The sequence below is a fragment of the Mustela lutreola genome, chromosome 8 (genome assembly GCF_030435805.1).
Source record: "Mustela lutreola isolate mMusLut2 chromosome 8, mMusLut2.pri, whole genome shotgun sequence".
Lineage (NCBI taxonomy): Eukaryota > Metazoa > Chordata > Mammalia > Carnivora > Mustelidae > Mustela > Mustela lutreola.
In genome coordinates this window covers 137,572,031-137,593,286 of record NC_081297.1, presented here as the reverse complement: position 1 = coordinate 137,593,286, position 21,256 = coordinate 137,572,031, and the positions used below count along the sequence as shown (strand labels likewise).

Sequence of the window (21,256 nt, the reverse complement as noted above, 5' to 3'; positions counted from 1 at the left end):
AGTCAGAATACTATATGGAAGCCTTTGAAATCCATGGTCATGGAAAAGCATCTGAAGTTCCTTGCCAGGACTGTGGTGGTACAGGCAAGGAACTGGGAAGGTGGACACAAGACCCTAAACAGAATTTTCACCAGGGATGGGACCACTGAGGACATAAAGTGATAATAGCACTGTGAGAAGCTTGTTGTTATCAATGGCAGGAAATCTATGGGACCCACTGGTGGAGCTACAACATGGAAACATCCGGCAAGATCTGCTTCTTGAGGGAAAGCAGCAGGGATCAGGTGGTCATATAGCAGGGCTGCTGTATGTGCTCTCATGTACATGAATTCCCTATTTTTAAGCTATAAAGACATTTTAAAAAATCATATTTATAGAAACTCTGGTGTCACCAATGAATGCTACTTACCTGTCAGCATCAATATTATGTTATGTTATGAACTAACATAACATTAATCAAGGGCTCTTTGTGTGCCAGATGCCAGCCTCAACTCTATCTGGATTGGCTCATTTGATCCCTGTAGCCACACTATGAGCTGCATTTTATTGTTACCATCCTAATTTTTACAGCTGGGTAAACTGAGGCATCAACATGTTAACTACTGTTTCAGGATCACATAGTTGGCAAGTGGTATAGAAACAGGAATTGATGAGGGTTGCTGGGGAGAGGGGGGTTGGGAGAAGGGGTTTGGGGTTACGGACTTTGGGGAGGGTATGTGCTTTGGTGAGTGCTGTGAAGTGTGTAAACCTGGCGATTCACAGACCTGTACCCCTGGGGATAAAAATATATGTTTATAAAAAATAAAAAAAAAAAACAGGAATTGAGCCCAAAGTCCATGCCCAGAACACTCCACTAATCAACCTCTAGGGTTATTGGAAAGATTAAATGAACTCATGTATGCTTAGTCAGTGCTTGCCTTAGCCAGTCATGCTCAAAGAGGAGTCTGTGCACCAGCGGTGTTAAAATTTTGTTAGAAGTCTATTAAAATCCTTAGATACATTGCCCAGGTTCAGCCATACTTGACTTTATGTGATCACCGCATGCTGACATGTATCTTAGACAGAATTGAGTATATGGAGTCCCACCCAGCAGAGGAAAGAATAAACCCATACCCTGGCTGAGCCTTGGGGAAACATACCTTGCTTTCTTGTTCCATAGCTATTCATTGACAATCACCGCAATAGGCCAATCAGAGGTATCTGACATGGTCTTAGGAGGTACTGAGACCAAACCATTCCCAGTCTGGCTATGTAATCTATGCACATCAAAACCAGATAAATAATTCTTCTGCTCACTTTAGGCGCTCCATGGGACAGAGATCTCAAACTCCTTCCTTTCCCAGGGCCTGTCATATAATAGATGGTTAATAACAGTGCATTGAATGAGGATGCCATCACAGCTCACCTGGTGGTAGCTGTCTTTTATGCAGAGAACACCTAACAGAAGCTCTCAGCCTTGGCTGTCCATTATAATCATCTGGAAAGCTTCTAAAAATCCCCAGCCTCAAGCCATCACATCAGAATATTTGAAGGCGGGGAAGGAGAGGGAAGGACAAGGTGTGAATAGTTCTGAGAGCTCCCCAGGTGATTCCAGTGTGCTGCCAAGATGGAGGGCCCCTACGCTAGAAGCCAAATTGCAGAGGGTTGACTTGGCAACTGCCAAACCAGCAGAGTCACAGTTTGAGATGCAATGGGTAAAGCACAGATGGCTTCCTCGAAAGCTGCTTCTACCCTCTACGTCTTTGATGGGTATATGAGTGGAGCTGGGAACAGCCAAGATCCTGTCTTAAGAAGTTCCTGAGCACAGTGAAAGGTGCAGCTGGAAGCGTTTATGCTGGAAACCCTGACTGGGTGATAGTCCTAAAAATTATTGCCATCTGTCTCCAGTAGGGAGGGCCCACATTTGTTCCCTCCATCCTCCACAGCCTTGCCTCCATCCGCTGCTCAGTCTTCACCCATGGGGGTCCCTGGAGTGGCTCCATTTAGTTTAAGAATTTTATGGAGCATCTAGATTTCTTGCAATAGACCAGGCCCTAGAAATACAAATATAAATCCAACATCACCCCTTCCCTGGTGGAATTCACAGCCCAGAGAGAGAAACAGGAAATAAATCTACAGCTAGGATGTGGTATGATAAGGGCCACGAGAATACTACAGAGGATAGAGATCTTAGAGGAGGCGGGTGAGGAGGGGGCTTGAGGAGGTTCCAGAAGGCTTCTGAGAAGAAGTGGCAACAACACTGATGATTTTTTTCTTTCCCTTTTGAAATACTCATACACCTTTTAAAAATAATTTTAAAGATGTATAGTTGAACACATCAATTTATTGAATATTCACATTTTGCTGTGCTTTATTTTTTTTAATTAACATATAATGTATTATTTGTTTCAGGGGTATGGGTCTGTGACTCATCAGTCTTATATAATACCAAGTGCTCATTACAACACATACCCTCCCCAATGTCCATCATCCAGCCACCCCATCCCCTACCTCCCTACTCTCCAGCAATCCTGTTTGTTTCCTAAGATTAAGAGTCTTTTATGGTTTGTCTTCCTCTCTGGTTTCGTCTTCTTTCATTTTTTCCTCTCTTCCCCTATGATCCCCTGCCTTGTTTCTTAAATTCCACATGTCAGTGAGATGATATGATAATTGTCTTTCTTTGACTTATTTCACTTAGCATAGCACCTTCTAGTTCTATCCATGTGGTTGCAAATGGCAAGATTTCATGGTTTTTGATGGCTGTGTAATATACTTCAGAGCCTTAAAAAAAAAAAGATTCTAAACTATTTCATGCATAGAAAAAGTACAGAGAATACTATAACAAACACCCATATACTGAGGTGGTTGAGCTGCCATTCTGGAGCCAGGCTGCCTGCCTCTGCGGTGTGACATTAGAGAAGTTACTTAACCTCTCTGTGCCTCTGTCTTATTTTTTTTAAACCAAGCACTACCTCAAATAGGTAATTGTCAGAATTAATTAAGATAAATCTTTTAAAAAGAAAAATGTCCTCACACATACTCCATGATTCATAAACAATGTTACCTGTATGTTCATGACCCTGATTGTTGAATCTTAACATTCTGCTGCATTTGTTTTAGATATTTTCTAATAAAGAGTATCCTATGACACAAACTTTTTAAGAACCCTCTGTACAGCGTCCCCCCCCCCCACCTTCTGACTGCTAAGATAGAATAAAGTTAGCCAGAGGTCAACATGGAAAAGTCCACTGCAGAGCACAGAGCAGGGGAGCCCCCAGGCTTCTGAGGAAACCCTTCAGTATGGTCAGAAAGGAAATTGACCTATGGGCAGGGGCAGATACTAGAGAGATGGCCAGGGCACATCAGGGAAGACCACCAAGAGCTCATACACCGTCCATGAGTCCTACCTGGGAGCCCATTTCCCTTCACAGACCTCACATCCAACTCTCCCCTGCCAGGAAATCCTCAGAGTCTCTTTTAATGGCTCCCCTCAAAACATTAACAACAACGAAAAAAAACCAAAAATAAAGAAACTTCTCCCACACTTGCTCCCCAATCTGGAGGATTCCACCATGTATGGGCCAGCATTGAGAAAAGAGGGGAGACCCACAGGGGCATCAGGAAGGGGGCTTAGCCTCCCTGAAGTCACTGCCACTTGATTGCCCCAGAAGCAGGAAACGGGTGATTTAAGGCTGTAGCCCAACCAGGACCATTTAGCTCCCCTGGGCCCCAAGACACTTGCACTGAGCAATTAGCTTGAGGAAGGAGTCTTCCTGGGAACTGTATACCCCACCAGGTGGATATTCATGCCGAGTGAGCTGATAAGAAGGCCCCCTGACTTGTTCCATAGTTAACCTGATAGAAGTACATATGTGGCTTGTCAGGCATGGATATTTGTGGGGAAGCCTTGGGTACAAGTATACACTACCGCCCAGTCTGGGTTGGAAATGTGTTCTCCCGTCACTTCCCAGCAGGACCATCATCTTTTATCTCAAAATGGGCTGTTCCCCATCCTTCCCTCCCCTCCACTTCTCCAGCATCCGTTCCAGCCGCTGCTGAGGAACAGCTGCTCTGAGGTCCGTCTCTCATCAGCTGCCTTATCTCCCTGATGAATAATGTTCCCCTTTCCTGAGCAGCAGCCTGGCAGGAGGCCTGCCCCGAGTGGAGCAGGCATGGAGCAGGCCGCTGACAGCCCTTGGAGCCCAGGCAGCTGTTGGAGAGTGGGGCAGTCCCCCAGCCCCCACATGGAGTGAGGACTGACACTCCTGCCTCACAGAGACATGCCACCCTGAGGCCCTGAGCCCGCCAGCCCTTGCAAGCAGCAGCTCACAGACTCAGCCCTTCCAAGCACATCTCAGTCCCCATTCACCATGCTGGGTGCTGGGGGAAACACAGGCACATGGGACCTTCAGGGATGGGGCCTGTTTGTGGGAGATTCGGTCTTTACCTACTAGTACAAACCTCCATACTGCATGTTGAATCACTCCAGGTCTTGGTTTTCCACATCTGTAGAATGGGCTAATTGTAGTGTTGTTGAGATGGCTGTGTTTCTCTGCTCTTATCCCCTTTGCCAGCCAGCACACCCATCCTCCAGCACTGTGAGTGCCCCAGTAACAGTTGTACCTCTAGCTTCTGAAGAGCCTTTGGCTGATGGGCTGATGGCCACTGCATCCCTGACATAATCTAAAGGCTAACCTCCCTCTGTCATCCATCCCCTTTTGGTCAGGGAGTTGGTAACTGAATGATACTGGGAATGTAAAAACTGAGGCCTCTTTCCTCAGGGTGAGAGCTTCAGAGCAAGCCCTGTAGATCAGACTAAAAGTGGGCTTTACTCACAACTACACCTCTTTTTGTCCTGCTTCCCTCACCCACTTCCCGGCTTTGCTTCAAGAGCACACCCTCCCTCCTGGAATCACAGCTTTTTGGAAGCTTGTTTGGGGCTTGACTTCTAGGAGGCCCAGCCCTAGATAAGCACCTACTTCACAGGGGCTTTATGTGAGGACTTGAAGAGATAAGGTTTGAAAAGCCCCTTGGTGCCTGGCACTCGGCAAGTACTCAGTAGCTGGTAATCTTGATTCTTATGAACTACTGCTATGTGACAGAATGTCACAAGGGAACTTGGACAGACACAACAGAGAGGTGGGTGTTGAAAGCCTTGGTTCTGAGTCTGGATTGGAGGGCAGTCATGCCAGGAAAGGCCCCTGGAGGTCACTTAGCCCACTTTCTTTGTCCCAGTAAGGAAACGGGACCCAGAGAGAAGCAGCAGTCTCAGAGATCCATGACAAGTCAGGGACAGAGCTGGACTAGCTCATGTCTTGCTCTTTTCCCCTCACTCTGCCTGCCATTTGGGCATCTTCAGATCCTCTTTTTTCCTGGTAGTTGTTGAAGTGTTGTTGTCTTTAAATGGTCTAAGACCCTGAGAAGTAAAGCCAGAGAGCACTCCTTTCCCATGTGGATCTCTAGGGTACCTACTGCATATGGGACACCTGCTAGGCACTCAGGGAAGGATCCACAAACATAAATACCACCCCCTGGTTGTTACAGAGAGCTTCACCACTTTCATAGTGTGTGTGTGGGTGTCTGTGGGTGTTGGTTAGTTAACACTAGCTTTCCCAAGAAGTGAATAATCCAGCCCATTCTACAGGACAGGTATTGTTAAAAGCAATCTTTTAAAGATCTTTAAAAGCAGGCAGGTGGGCAAGGGTATTTCTGGACTCACTGTGTTTCCATATTAAACACTAAGAAATATTCTTAATTTCCACAATGCTCTGTCTGAATGGTCCTTTGATATCCCTTTCATTTTCCCCAAGGGTGTACAGAGTTTCAAACACAAGACAAGTCAAGTCTTTTGGGGGATAGCTGTGGTCCCATGTGGTTAGAGTATACTGCATATCCTAGGGGGTGGCCTCAGTGGAACTCAAGAAGTCGACCGAAACCGTACTGAATATAAGACATTGGTATCATTCAAAAGTGATCTACAAACAATGGGCAGCATTCAGAGCCCTCTGTCCAGGATGCTGACATGGTCAGACGTGGGTCCTACAAAGATCTATCTGGGCACTGTGAAGAAGAGACTTTAGGGGCAAGGCAAGACCTCTGTCCCCAGGAGATACCCTTGAACAGGTGAAGAGTTAAGTAGATGGCCACAAATTGTGAGCTGTCAGAAGACATCATATGGATAATTTCCACGTGACTAAGACACAACTGAGGGTGACAGGAATGGAAGATAAGGAGAATTCACTGAGGAAGTGGGGTTTGAGTTGAGCAAGTTTTTGAGGGGCAGATTCCTAAGCATGGGGAGTGGCAAGGACAGAGCGCATTTGTGAGCAGATAGAAGATGACTGTGAAGGGCAGCAGAGCCAGGGGCCAGGCAGAGGAGATGCAACTAAGAGGAGAACCAGACCACTTTCTGAGGAGCACTGAGTACCAGGTAAAGAAGTAGGAACTCCCATCTGTTGTCAGGAAAGGCTCCTGGAGGGCTTTGAGCAGCAGCCAAGTAGCATGAAGAAAGCACGATTTGAAGATCAGTCCAAGAGTAGAATGCAGAAGTGGTTGGCAGTGGGAGTGTTACCTCCCCAAGTTACAGATCATGCACTGACCACTTCCAGGCCACATGCCCTGTCCAGGAAAGTTGGAATTGTCCACCCAGTGTGGTCCAGCACTTTTACAAAAGGCAGATTTCATGCAAAAGATCTCCTAAAGACAGATTTCTGGATTCATTTTAAAAACAGAGGATTTGGTAAAACCAGATGCAAGTATTTCCACGTGGACATTGTCTGCTGGAGTTGGGTCGCCATGGTCTTCTTTAGGCGCAGCCTTGAGTTTCATGAGAGTTTTCCCATAGAAATCCTGCTTTATTTATTTTTGGTGCCAGCCTGCATGGTGATTTTTAAAACTTCTTTTGAATGAGTCATCAACATTTAAGTTTTTGAGGATTTCATATAAATATCTAGATTTGGGCTTCAATAAAAAGTCATTAGGGCCATCTGGGACCTCATTCTTATGTGGCCATAATGGCTGGAGTTCAGGCTGTTCTCTCATTCACCAGCCCCCTCTACCCTGCCTTGCTCCTGGCAGAGGACTGTGTTAGCTGCCATTTATCAAAGAGATTATGCTTGCCTATAGAAGTAGGAAATGTTTCTTGTACTTGAGTCATTACCAAAAGTGGGAAAATGAAAGATGGTGCAAGATGTGTGCCAGAAAGGCCAGAGAGTACATTGTGGAAATTAAGAATATTTCTACGTGTTTACTATGAAAACAGAGTGTGTGTTAGAAGGATACCACTGAAAAAGCTACTGGACAAGGCTAGCACACTTCATCCAGCCCTGAGGTCACCTACTTGGGCCCTGTGGCATTTAGCTTTGGAATCCCTGGTGTGGAGGCAGGGAAATTAAATAACACTCAACAGTCTGGATTCTGAGTCAGGCCCTGTGGTACAGAGAGGAATAAGGTAAGAGAGTATGACCCCAGGGACTAGGAGCTGAGGGTCTATTGAGCTGTCCTGGGAATGAGGCAATTGGAGGGAAATGAGAGCAAGAGGGGGATACTTCTGGAAGGGAGAATCGGCAACATTGGTGGCTCCTTACACAGTTGGTGTCAGAGAGAAGAATCGGAGATGGCTTCAGGGTGACAGATCCTGAGATCTTTGGAGCATGATGGGTAAGAGAAGTCAAGCGATCCACTTTGAGCGAGGCTGACAACTTGGGCCCCGGCACAGGGATTGTGAAGTGCTGAGTGTTCAGGTGGGTGGACAGTGCTGGTTGTATCATGGTTATGCACATTGGCTTTGAATCACTCAAGTCTCATGTGGACCTTGTTCTTGCTTTGCCTAATCTCTCCATGCCTTAGTTCCTTGAAAATACTCCTTTCCATGCAAGATCATGGTGGGGATTAAAGATAGCTTAATTAAAGCTTAAAAATGATTCCTGGCAGGGGGCGCCTGGGTGGCTCAGTGGGTTAAAGCCGCTGCCTTCGGCTCAGGTCATGATCTCAGAGTCCTGGGATCGAGTCCCGCATCGGGCTCTCTGCTCAGCAGGGAGCCTGTTTCCTCCTCTCTCTCTCTCTCTCTCTCTCTCTGCCTGCTGCTCTGCCTACTTGTGATCTCTGTCTGTCAAATAAATGAATAAAAATACTAAAAAAAAAAAAAAAATGACTCCTGGCACAGAGAGAGTACTCTCGAAACCTGAGTCATTTTCACTATTGCCTTTCACTATTGGCAAACCTCCTGAACAGAGATGATTCCATAGGCAAAGAACCAACATGGAGGCTTGCAGAAAAGCCGCAGGAAGGGAGAAAATGGTGAAGTGAAGAGCCAGGAAGAAGTATCTGGGAAACAAGGGGAGAGGGTGTCTTTGAGGCAGAGAGCAAGTGTTTGGGAGGGGAAGACAAAGATCATGCTGCAGAGGCCACGGAGGAGCTTAACAGCAGGGGTTCACCACTGGGAGAGATTTGGTGCCCAGAGGACTCTTGACAATGTCTCCAGACATTTTGGGTTCTCACAATCCGAGATGGGGTGCTATTACATTTAGTGGGTAGCAGCCAGGGATGTTCCTGATACTGTGCAATGCACAGGACATCCCCCCCCCCCAACAAAGAATTATCCAGCTCTAAATAATCAATAATGCAGAGATTGGGAAACCCTTCTCTAGAGCCAGGAGGCTATCAGATTTGACTCATCGTTACACCACCAACAGATGTGTGACTTGGGCAAGTTTCTCAACCACTCTGTGCCTCATGTTTCCTTCTCTGGAAAATGGGGATGATAACACCTGCTGTCAGACTTAAATCAATGATGATATATAGAGGGCTTGGAATAGAGGCTCTTGGTATGTTAGCTATTATTAGAAATCAGGGAAAGTGAGGACATAGAAGAGGTCATTGCATCTCAGTTTGGCATTTTGGAGTGACCTCAGTGTGATTTCAGAGAGGTGGAGAGGAGGCTGAGCCAGATGCAGAGGCTTGTGGAGATAAGTACATGGGAATTGGGACATCAGGCATAGACTGCCCTGTCCAACAGTTGTAGCAATGGAAGGAACAAGAGGCTAAGTATATGGCCACCAGGCCAAGTAGAAGAGCTTGCTTCACATTCATTTATCAATGCCAACCTAAAGTTTTGGTTAATGCCCGAACTGTATTATAGTTGACCCTTGAACATAGAAGTTATTAGGGGCGCTGATCCCCTGCACAGCCAAAAATTCGTATATATAACCTCCAACTCTCCCAGAACTTAAATACTAATACCCTCCAGTTGATGAGAAGCCTTATCAATAATATAAACAGTCAGTTAACACCTACTTTGTGTACTATGTTTATCTATATTCTCACAATCAAGTAAATTAGAGAAAATATTATTAAAGAAATCCTAAGGAAGAGAAAATACATTTATATTACTGTACTATGTTTATAAAAAAAAAAATCTGAGTATAAGTGGGCCTGAGCAGTTCAAACGCATGCTGTTCAAGGGTCAACTTGGTCAATGGAAATTTTCAAAACAAAAGAAATCACCAGCAGTCTCACCACCTTAACAAATTAGGAATTTTCCATCTCTTCTTCCAGGACCATCATTTTTACTGTGTTCCCTTTTCCATTGTTTTATGTCACATGAAATTGTCCCATAAGCATTTTCCATGATATTACATCATTGTTATATGTGTCATTTTTTTCCAAAATGAAGATAACCTCATTGTTTTTTCCTGGTTATAGAAATGCTCTGTGCTCCCCCCTCCTTTTTTTTTTAATGCAGATAGTACCAAAAAGTCTGAAGAAGAATACAATAACCCCCGTTTTCCATCCCACCCTTCAGAGATAATAACCAAGTTAGCATTTTGGTAAACATCCTTCCAAATACATCTCCTTGGATTTATCAATGTGTTGATTTGTTAATTCTTCCATGTACATATGAACATTCCTTAACCAGCAATTCATTCTCAGCCTTAAAGCAGAAGTTTCTTTATTATTGGGGTGGGGGTTGTCTTGGGAAGTGGGGAGGCAGCTGTAGGGAGCCACATACAAGAGCAAAGAAAGCCAGGAAGCTCTGAAGGTGGTTAGGAGGAGGAAATGCTGCGTAGGTGTGCAGTGTACTCGTGACCACAGGCTGCTGTGGCTGAGCACCACAGGCTGGGTGACAAGCAAGAGAAATTTAGTCTTGCTCAGTTCTGGAGGCTGTGAGAAGGGCCACACCCCCTTCTCAGTGATGCAGGTGACTCCTTCCTTGCCTCTTGCCAGCTTCTTGTGGTTGCCAGCAGTTCTTGGCATTCCTTGGGGTGGAGACCTATCACTCCAATCTTTGGTTCCTTTGGCACATGGCATTCTACTCTTCTGTGTGTCAGTATCCAAATTTCCCTTTTCCTCTAAAAACACCAGTCATGGGATGAGGACTCAGTCTACTCCAGTTTGACCTCACCTTGACTTGATTAAATCTGCAAAGACCTATTCCCAAATAAGTCACTTTCACCCCAACAGGGAGTAAGACTTTGGTGTATCTTTTTGGGGGACACAGTGTAATTCATAACATGTGGGATCTCCAGAGTGATGGAAGAAGAGGATAGAGCAAGGATAGAGCAGTGAGGACTCCTTCTCCGAAATGAAAGGGAAGGAAGAGACTAGGACAGAGAGATGGAAGATTCTTGAGACTTGAGAAGGGAGATGAGGAAGCCTCCTTCCTCCAGCAAGTCATGTCTGTGTTTTATTAACCTCCTGATGGTTCACAAAGGGGGCCCCAGATTCTTCAGAGAGCCCAGCCATCCATACACCCCATGGGCCCCCTTCCCCACCGTCATCATGCCGTGCAGCTGGCAGCCGCTGTGCAGGCCCCACAGGCCTCACTGCAGCATCCTGTTGTCCGCTCCTTGCCAGACTCTTGGTTGGCTGCCACCTAATTTCTTTTCAGCCTGGACTAATTTCTTGCAGTCCTCAGGCTGGCGGGAAGCATCCCTAATTCCCAAAGCCCTTCCATATGGCCCTCCATCTGCAAAGTGTACACAATCTCCTCTGTTTTATCCTTGTCACAGGACAGTCATCCATAAGCCTTCAGGAGCATGGAGACCATTGCAGTGTTTTGATCTCCTCCCTTCTTCTCAGCACATCCGTGCTCATTTCTCTTGGTCTCCTTTCTCTGGATTCTGTACCCAGGGTTGAATTTTCAGACATGGAGGGAGATGGAGAAGGTTCAAGAAGTGTGGAGATGCTTCAGAAGAAACCAGAAGCCTCTCTGCTGGTAGACACCAATGTCAGAAAGCCTGGAGCCTCCCCAGGCACGGCTGGGGTCAGATCTGGTGTGATGGGTCAACATGTGATCCAAAACAGCAGCATCCCCACCCGTTGTCATTCTGACTCTTGGGGGGGAACAAGGGACCATTACAAAATTGCAGTCAAGTGGCTGAGAATAATGAGGCTTCTGCTTATTAACTTATGTCCTAGGCGAAACCCAGCCAAGATCTGTTCTTGCTACCACAGGCTTCTGCATATTTGAGGGAGTCATTACACTTCTCTGATGCTTAAAAGTCACTCAGCCCTCGGCTGCCTGTCTCTTGACACTCCCTGATGCACCCCATAATCTCCGGCACTGCATCACCTATCCCATCTCTACCATTTAATTATATGTTGTCCTTGATTTCCTCTTCAATGCTGACAGCCAGTCAGATCTGGAATCAGGAATGCAAATAACATAGCTCATATTTAAAGCTGAAAGTACAAGAAAACCCAGGTATAGGCTCCAGCCAGGATGTGCGATATTGAAGGCAGCCTTCTTGCCCAGGCATGAAAGACACAGGGCTTGGACCAAGTGGGACTGTGGAGACAAGGACGCAGGAAGAGGCTCATGAGAGCTGTTGGGATTTCTTACCCAGCCTCATCTTTTGCCACCACTTCAGACCTTATACTCCAGTAGCCTTATACACTCCTCTAACCAACTGCAAACTTTGCCACTTCTTCCCATTATCAGTCAGAGCAAAAGTAATGGCAAGCAACTGACCCTATTCACCAGTGTAGACAACAAAGGGAACTTAATAGGTCATATAACTCAGAAGAAAAAGATGGAGACAGGGACCATTCCCTCTACCTGGAACACCTCCAAAACCTTGCCCAAATGACAAACCCTAACTCTTTCTTCAAGACCCAAGCCTTCCAGCATACGCTGACCCCCCACTCATTCCCAGACAGAGATGAATACATCTTTGGTCCACCAAATCTTCGAATTTTCTACATGCTCCTATTATTTCACTTACTTACTGTGGCACTTTGAAAGTCTTTGGAACTGCACCCAACTCCTTTTGGATTATGAGTGTCCTAAAAACAGTGATCATGTCCCTGTCATCTCAAAGTCTCCAGCCTCTACCAGGGTGCTTGGACCACTGCCAGGGCCTAAGAATTGCTGGTGGCCACATCCTTGGATGTTGGAATAATATTAGGACTTGGCCATTCCCCGACTGAATAAAGAAGCTGGGGTGCTGGGTATGGAGGGAGGGACTTCCTGCCACAGGTCACTTGGTTCAAGGTACTAATTTTTCTGCATTCCTTGCAAATCCCTCCTATCACAGACTGTCAGGAAGGACCCTGTGCATTTTTTTGCAGCAGTGAGTGGTAGCATTTGAACTGTAATATGTGCCTGGTTTGCGCAGGTTTATCACTCATAGAAAGTGTTTATTTTTCACATATTATACTTGAGAATCTGAAGAGGTCATGGGGTCCATCTTGAATTCCCTAGGGTTAAAACTTTCTTGATAATGTTAATATATCTCTAAGAATACAGAGCATCTTCCCTTGTAAGGTAGCCCCTAGCCACATGATACATCCTGACAACTCTGTCAGCACCAGTTCTCTTCTCTAGGAGTACCGGTAGAGAGGTCCTTCATTTTTCCAGTGGTCATTTCACTTCTTGCCCATTCATTTATTTCCTCATTTACACATGCATTCATTAACTTGGTCATCCATTTAACAACATTGGTATGCTCTATTTTGTTCAAGACAGGCAGATCTTCTGTTCTCATTGGGCTGTCATCTTTAGTGGGAAGAGACAGATAAGAAAAAACTAAGTAGATAAACCGGAGAAACAAAATTGCCACAAGTGCTGTGAAGAAAGGAGAGTAGGACAATATGGGGTTTGACACAAATTTCAATAGAGAGACCAAGATCAGTATCTTTGTGGAAATGAACCCAAGCTAATGAGTAAGTGATAAGGATGAGGCCCCCTGGGCATCTTTTGGGGAAGAGCGGCAGGAGAGAGTTAGAGGAAGAGAAGGTGTCAGTGTGGCTCAGTGGAGGTAAGGGAGGGAGAAAAGTAAAAAATGAAGATAGAGAGGTGGGCAGGGGTCTTGTTGCCATGGTAAGGAGCCTAGGATATGCTGTCAGAAAGAGGAAGCCTAGAAGGGGTTTTTAAGCAGGGAAGGGCTATAGATTTTGAAAAAGAGCACTTTGAACATAGCATCTTGAGGTAGATTGCCAAATCCTTAAAGACAAAGAGGGGGTGACTACTACTTTTATTTCAAAGAATTAGAAAGATTCCAATTTAGAGGTGAGTTCTTGAAGTCCTAGAGAGAAAGCACATCTTAATATCTGGGACTGGAATAGGGCCATCCCAGCACAGGTACTTCTCTTGGACGATATCTTGGAAGGGCTCCCTCTTTTTCTAGAGAGCCAGATTTTCCCCCTAGGCTGTGTCTTTCTTATGAGTTCTCCCCAAACACTGAAAACCTAGCAGTCTAGCGAGCGTGAAAACTTTAATTATTTCCTCCTGGGGCAGAATGGAGTTACCCCCAGTGAGACACCAGGTTTGCCACTGCTGTTTTCTGTGGGGGAAGCTACACTGCTGGGAGTAAGGGGTGTCTCATGGAGGACCCTCTGATCATCAAAGCAGAGAGAGAAATCAGAAGGGAAAGACTGATAGATTTGACTAGGAGGGAATGGAAAATGTGTTTATATGGTTTTTGAAAATGCATAGCCATAAAAAAAAAGGGGGAAGCAAACAACTAGTAAAAATATTGCCACACAGGACAGTGTGATAAAGGACAGCACCCTATACACAGAGCTCTGTGAGCAGACTTTTACAGAAAAGAAAATGCACATCGTTAATGAAAGTACTCAAGCTCACTAAAGTCACAGAAATGCGAACTAAAATAGCAGTGGGGATATAGGGTATCTTGTGGGAAGTTACTTATCAAATTAAAAAAGTGTCTGCTATGCTGGGGAAGCCATAGTGATGTGGATACTGTCATGTGTAATTGGCGGCTTAGGTCTTTAGAAAGGGGGACATGTTTGGGTATTAAAAAAAAAAATTCATACCCCTTAAGCCAGTAATCTCACTTCTTAAAAATCTATCTTAAGGAAATAGTTAAAAAGGAATTCATTGATTTGTGTGCAAACATGTATATGTGTGAAGTGTTGGAAACAGCCTACTTGATAATAGTGGATGACAAGTTGACTTCATTATGGTATATCCATTCAGTAGACTGTTGGGTGGCTGTAAGAAACAATATTTTTGAAAATATTTTGAAGATTTGAAGATATTTTGGAGAGAAATGCTCACACTAAAATATTATTTGGAAAATAGAAAGCATGAAATCAATTATGAGTATGAATGTACATTATATACATTAAAAATAGATAATTGGATTGTAGTGTACATATAAGGAGACATATAATAGGTTATTAGGGATTTCTCCGGTTGAGAATTACAGGTAATTTTGTTTACTTTTTTGTGTTTTCGAAGCTTTTTTTCCTTTTACACGGCAAACATACATTGCTTTTAAAATCAGGTAATAGCAGAAAATAGTTATATTTTGTGAGTGCTGTCGTCATCAGTTCCCAATTAGAAGCACACCACTTGCCTCTTCCTCTCTTCTTTCTCTATTGCTGTAAGAGCCAGCAAATTGGAACACAAAGAGCAGGAAAGCCAGAGGAGAGACCTGGGTGTGATGTGCTCTGGCATGGTTTTGCCTGGGACACATCACTGCCTTGCTATGGGCTTCGGTTTCTCTGTCTGTAAAACACATTAGTTGGACTGGTTCAGCTCTAAGAATGCAATAAGGATATAGACATAATAATTACAAGCTTCTAACCCAACTCTGACCCTAACTACAGAGTGACATGATTGACCATCTCCGTGACCACAGTGTCAGCCATACCCAACATGTTTCCATCCACCTTGTTCCCTGGAATGAGTTACAGCTCCATGGGGGAGAACTTAACCATTTCCTTTAGGGACAAGAGGATGATGTTCATGTACATCATTCATTCCTTCAACATGTACTTATTTCACCACTGCTCCCCTGGCACCAGACCCTGAGGTGTACAAGGAGACCCAAGCCCATACCAATTTGAGAAGTATCTGTACCTGCAGCTCATTCTTTCCTTCTGTCTCCAATGGGGCAAGTTCTTTCTGTTTGACAGTTATTTTAACTTGAATTTGAATTATTTCAAGAAAAATAGTTTATTTGAAGCTAAGTGTCTAACTCAGGATGAGCCAAGTATATCATACCATTTTAAGGGTAAACCACCTATGCACTGTGAAGCCGATTTTCTTGTGTGACCTAGAAGGGAGGAATCTAGAAATAGATGGATCCTTGGCAGTGCAAGTAAAAGAGTGTATGAATTCATTCCCCTGGAGCCATGTGATGGAGGGAAGACTATATGGACTTGGAATGATCACCCAAGTTCACACATGGCTCTCCTGCTTCCCAGCTTTGTGACTTGGGGAAGTTTGTAACTTCTCTGGGCTGTGTGTTCCCATCTACAAAGTGGGGACATAGTCCCAACCTTACCTTTGTCTGCTTGTGAATACTAATCAGTGTCAGGTCTCCAAAGGGGCCCAGCAAAGAGACTACCATGTTCTTGGTACATGAATATTCTTGCTGCTTTCCTGAGGCTGCTACTTAAAAGAGACAAAACATGTTTGAAATAAACAGATTATATATGGATGTACACATATTATGTATATATACACACATATATGTATATATACATACCATGATGCATGGTAGTTGAGAATTAGGGCCATGAGGCTACACATATCTGAACCTGTCGTGTACCTGCAGCATGTCTTTTTGAGCAAGTGACTTAATCTTTATGAGCCTCTGGGTGCTGTTGACACAAAATGAACAAATTTTGGAATAAAAAAGAAGAGTTATTCAAGCCCAAGAGTATACACAATCTTCCAAAGAAGAGAGTGAGTGTTCTGGTAAGGGAACATTTGATGTAGGTTTATATATATTTTGCATAAAAAGTTGCAAATTATTAGACAAAGAACATTTCAGAAAGTTGCAGGCCTTATCTTAAGTTTCTAATATTTGCAAGGCTGTGTGACTTGAATCTTACTAGAACCAGGGAAGTTTCTTACTTTTTCTTATCTTTGTGTTCAGAATGTTCCTTTTTGGTTATTTTCTTTAACAAAGCAGATATACACCATGCGCGCTTGGGGCAGACATAGAGCCTGTGCTTTGAGGTTTTGCCAAGTCATTTTGACCTTGGTAAATGTTGGAGTATAGCTTCCCTGGGAGCTGAGGAGCAGGGCCCACAAACATTGAAAGTTGAAAATTTCCTTTATCAGTGCTCCTCTGTAAAATGGAATTTCTGGCAGCATTGCCCACGTTCTTGGGCAGTTATGAGAGTTCAGTAAGGTAATAGGTGCTGCCTAATAAAATGGAGGTGCATTCACATTGTCCTCTGATAACAAATGAATATTTGTTCAATTTAGAAAATCTAAAAAACCACCTAAAAGAGAAAATGAATAAAATATGAGTTCTTTTCAGCCCTTCCATTTTGTAGCTGCTGTGCGTTTGCATCTGACTGTCCCCATCTACACTCCCCCACCCCATCCACATTCTGAACTGAGGTTCCTGGGCTGGCAGCACCCATGCCAGGTCATTGCTATCCCCTGTAGGCTGTGATCCGATGCCCTGGTGTTTCAGCAATGCCTCATGTAGTAACACTGCTGCGGGCACTTCTCTTTGCAGATCCTTCAAACCAGACTTCATCCTGGTCCGTCAGCATGCCTACAGCATGGCCCTGGGTGAAGACTACCGAAGCCTGGTCATTGGCCTCCAGTATGGAGGGTTGCCTGCTGTCAACTCCCTCTACTCTGTCTACAACTTCTGCAGCAAGCCCTGGGTGGTAGGTGATGGTCCAGGCTGACCTAGAGTGGGGTAGGGGGTTGGCAGCAGGTGGTCTCCCAGCCCTGAAATAGGCCCATCCTCCAGCATGGAGGCCTCAACAGTAGGTCTTTTTTAAGGAACTGAATAAGCAGACTGGACCCCAGGCCCCTCCTGGTAATTATTGCCTAACAAGTATCATATAACAACATAGTATGAACATAGTATGATATAGTGTTATATTATAATAACATTAGTGGTAACAGGGATATTATTCTTACTAATATTAAATTATATCATTTTTGTTAACACTGGGCACTATTTATTGAGCACTTACTATGTACCAGAAAATTATGCTGCCTGGTGCTCAAACTATTGCTATCATGTGAAGTGGACATCATTACTCCATTTGAAAGAAAAACAAGCTCAGCTTCAGAGCAGCTAAGGAACTCACCCAGGGTCATGTAAACTATGAGGGATGAAACCAGAACCTGAAGCCATATCTCCCCAAATCCCAAGACTTTATTTTCTCTCCTTTGTATTCATAAATTTCATTCATCCTTTTATTTATTTGAGTCTCCATTCAAATGTTACATGGAAGAGAGGCTTTTCCTAGGATACCACCCCTCTATTCCCCCCAATACTTTCAATTCCCTTACCCTGCTTAATTTTCCCCCTAATACTTATCTCTATCTAGAAGGATATATTTATCCATTCTTTTGTGTATTGTTTGTCTTCCTACTAGAAGTAATTCATTCACTCAACAAATATTTATTCAGCACCTGCTATGTTCCAGGCACTGTTCTTAGTCCTAGGAACATGGCAGTGAGTAGATCAAAGTCCCTGACCCATGCATCTTATATTCTAGTGATCAGAGGCACATACAGTAAGTATATTAATAAATTGCCAAATACATAATATAAGTGCCAAGAGAAAAAATAAAGCAGGGAAGGGAGATAGGGAAGGTGGAGGCTGGGGATATGTACAATGTGCTCTGTGGATCTCTAGCCATCTTGTCTCTTGTTTCCCTCTGCTTGATCTCTTGGTGGTAGGACAGTGGTTGAGGACATGGGTTATGGAGCCAGACTGGCTAGTTTCAGGAGCCTCGGTTTATGAGCTATGTCATCTTGAGCAATTTGCTTAAACCTTCTAAGATTATTTTCCATATTTGTAAATGTTGATAATAATAAGGTCATTCTGGTAGGGTTATGAGTGAATACATTTGGCTGACACAAATCATACACTCAATACATGGGGACAGTTATTATATTTATTCAATAAATATTGGGTGCCATCAAGGTCTCTGCAGAGTTGGCACTCAGTATTTATTGAATGAATATATAGATTAATTTAGTAGATGTGGAGAGTTTTTAACCACTATTTTCATGGTTCTGGTCTCCTTCTCATTCTACCCTGAGATTTTTGGCTTATAGCATCCCAGATTTGATGCCACTGTCTGGAAGGGTCTTAGATAGTATTAGCCCACACCCCCTGTTTTTCCACATGGATATCGTGATGGCAGCAGCTACCACTCATCAGCCCTGTGTCCTGTGCTGAGCCCTTAATGTACATACTGTATTTGATCTTCAGAAATACCCTGATAAATACGTATTTCTAATATCTCCATTGTACGTATGAGGAAACTGGAGGTGGGCATCTCCAAAACTCATGTGCTTGATCGTAGACTTTCTCTCTCTCTCGACTTCAGTATCCTTCTCTCTAAACTGAGGGATCCCCCATTATTTCCCATATTTCTGAGTTCCCTCAAACCCTCTAGGTGGACTCAATGTAGCATCATACCTGCAGACTGTACCCCAAGAGTTTGCAGGCCAGTTCTAGTGTGATGCAAAAAGTTCTTAAGTTAAGCATTCTCTCTGTCTGAGCCTTTAGTGTTGAGTTACTCCATGTCAGTCTGATGTAAGACTTAGCGCCCATTCTAGCCATTGGACCCCAAATTGTAGCTTACTCCTTCCTGATCAGAATTTACCATGCCCTTTCCACTTATGACCACTAGGATTTCCCTTTTGCTTTCTGGGTAAGTTCCAAGCTCCTTGTTCCAGCCTTTAAGACTCCCAATGGTCTGTCATGGATCACCCTCTGTCATCCTCTCTCACTGTCCCCTATACCCAAGATCAAAGCTATGATAGCCACTGCGTGTCTCCAGGGCACTACTCTCACTGCACACCTAGAGTACCCTTCCATCTTCTCTTGTGTCATCGGTTCCAGGGAATCATCCTGAGCCCTACTCTGTCCCTCTTCCAGGCCCCTCAATCCTCTTGCTTTCTTCCAGCAAGACATTATTATCTTAGCCACCTGCCCACAATCTTCCCTCAAGGCCTGGTCTCCTGTGCTAATCTTCTTATGGAAATATTAAAGCACAGTACTGAGCACAAAATGAGCTCCCAAGGGTGCTGAGTGGGGTGGCATAATTGAGGAAAGTGAAGTCCAAGACCTGTCTTCCAGGAGCTTACCCTCCAGCTCTAGAGATGGTAGCTACCTCTATGGCAAAACAAGGCTGTGCTGAAGCAAGAGGAGCCAAGTGTGGAAGGGATACAGCTCAAGCAGTTGGAAATGAGTGTGGTTGTAAAAGCAGAAAAAATAGAGTTGACCCTTGAATAGTGCATGAGTTGGGGTGCCAACACCCTGGTGCAGTTGAAAATCTGTGTATAACAATTGACTCCCCCAGGACCTAACTACTGATAGCCTATTGTTGATTGGAAGCTCTACTAATAACATAAATAATTAACACAATTTCATATAATACATGTATTGTATGTTGTTTTCTTACAGTAAAGTAATCTAGGGGAAAATGTTAAGAAAACCATAAGGAAAAGAAAATACATTTATAGCACTGAACTAAATATAGTTCACTGAAAAGAATCCACATGTAAGTGTTCCTGTGTAGTTCAAATCCACGTTGTTCAACGTGTTAGCTGGGATCTAACATTTGAGTGCTCCCAGGGACCAAGGGCAGCTATTCATACATTGTGTATTACTGGATCTCCTATTTTTTCCATTTACAAATGGATTTGCTTTCTAGGTTACACATTTAGGAAGTGGTGGAGAATTTGAATCCATAGTCTACACCATAAACTGTTACATAGTCCTACCTCTAGAAAAAAAGGCTTTGCAGGCTGGGATTGTGGCATGAATGTCAGCAGATTGTGCTTGTGTGAAATGTTGAGTGTGTAGTAAATGCTCATTAAATGTAATTGAGCTAAACTCAATGGTCTGGAGGAAATGAAGGGTTGATGCAACCAGATGATTGAGAGGATGAACTTCTGGCCAAAGAATCTGGTTTTTATCTTGTAAACAGGGACTAGCTACTGCAGCTCAGCTCAGAACAGTCAGTTTCTTGAGGCCTGGGATCAAGTGGGAGGTTCCACCATACTGGATAACAATGATTGACCAGTGCTCTCTTTTCTTCTCTCCTAGTTCTCTCAACTCATTAAGATCTTCCATTCCTTGGGTCCTGAGAAGTTCCCACTTGTGGAACAAACATTCTTTCCCAACCATAAGCCAATGGTGAGTGCCCTTTTTTACTCTGATTAACTTCGTGATACGGAATGAACACAGATGTCCATGTTTTCCATCCCTTTGGATGGAGGAGTGAGCTAAGGGGTCACTCCCTGACTACCTGGGTTCTAAGGAGGTTGTGGTGTCCTGTGGGAATGCCTGGTTTTCCTAGGGAAAGAATCAACACTTTAGGTGAAGTTTCAGGTAGCAGGGTAAATGACAAAGGTGGATGGCATTCCTTGGGATATTGAGGGAATTTTCAGCAAGTCTGGGGACAACTTGAGCTGGCATTTTGGAGACAAAGTTTGATAATAAAGATAAAAGATGTTTCAAAAGTTGGAAGTTGTTTCCCTTGAGCCCTGGGCAGAACCTGGTTTCAACTCTCATCTCAATAAAAACAGTAATATTTTATTGGTGTTGATCATCGAAGGGCAGTTTCCTTGTATGTTCTCTGCATTTTGACTTTTGGATGTACCTGAGGTTGTCTCTGGGAAATGGTTGGAGCTTAGCTTGGAGCACATGGTAAAGCCTCTCATTTGGAGGACAGCTGGGTGGGAAGGTTAACATCTTTCTGAACAGGGTAGAGAGTTCTCCACCCCACAGCCAGAAGAAGTTGGGCATGAGAGTTTTGTGCAGCTGGAAATAGCCTGTGATGTGTGTGCTTGTGTGGTTGGTGGTCT

General features: G+C 44.1%; 1 protein-coding gene across 1 annotated transcript in view; it reads left to right on the top strand.

Moving 5' to 3' along the window:
• The window catches only part of SYN3 (synapsin III), a 455,052-nt gene that overhangs the window by 128,462 nt on the left and 305,334 nt on the right, over positions 1-21,256 (top strand). The window contains exons 5-6 of the mRNA XM_059186781.1: positions 16,926-17,082; positions 20,496-20,585. Coding sequence (XP_059042764.1) covers positions 16,926-17,082; positions 20,496-20,585 — 247 coding nt within the window. The remainder of the gene's footprint in view (positions 1-16,925; positions 17,083-20,495; positions 20,586-21,256) is intronic.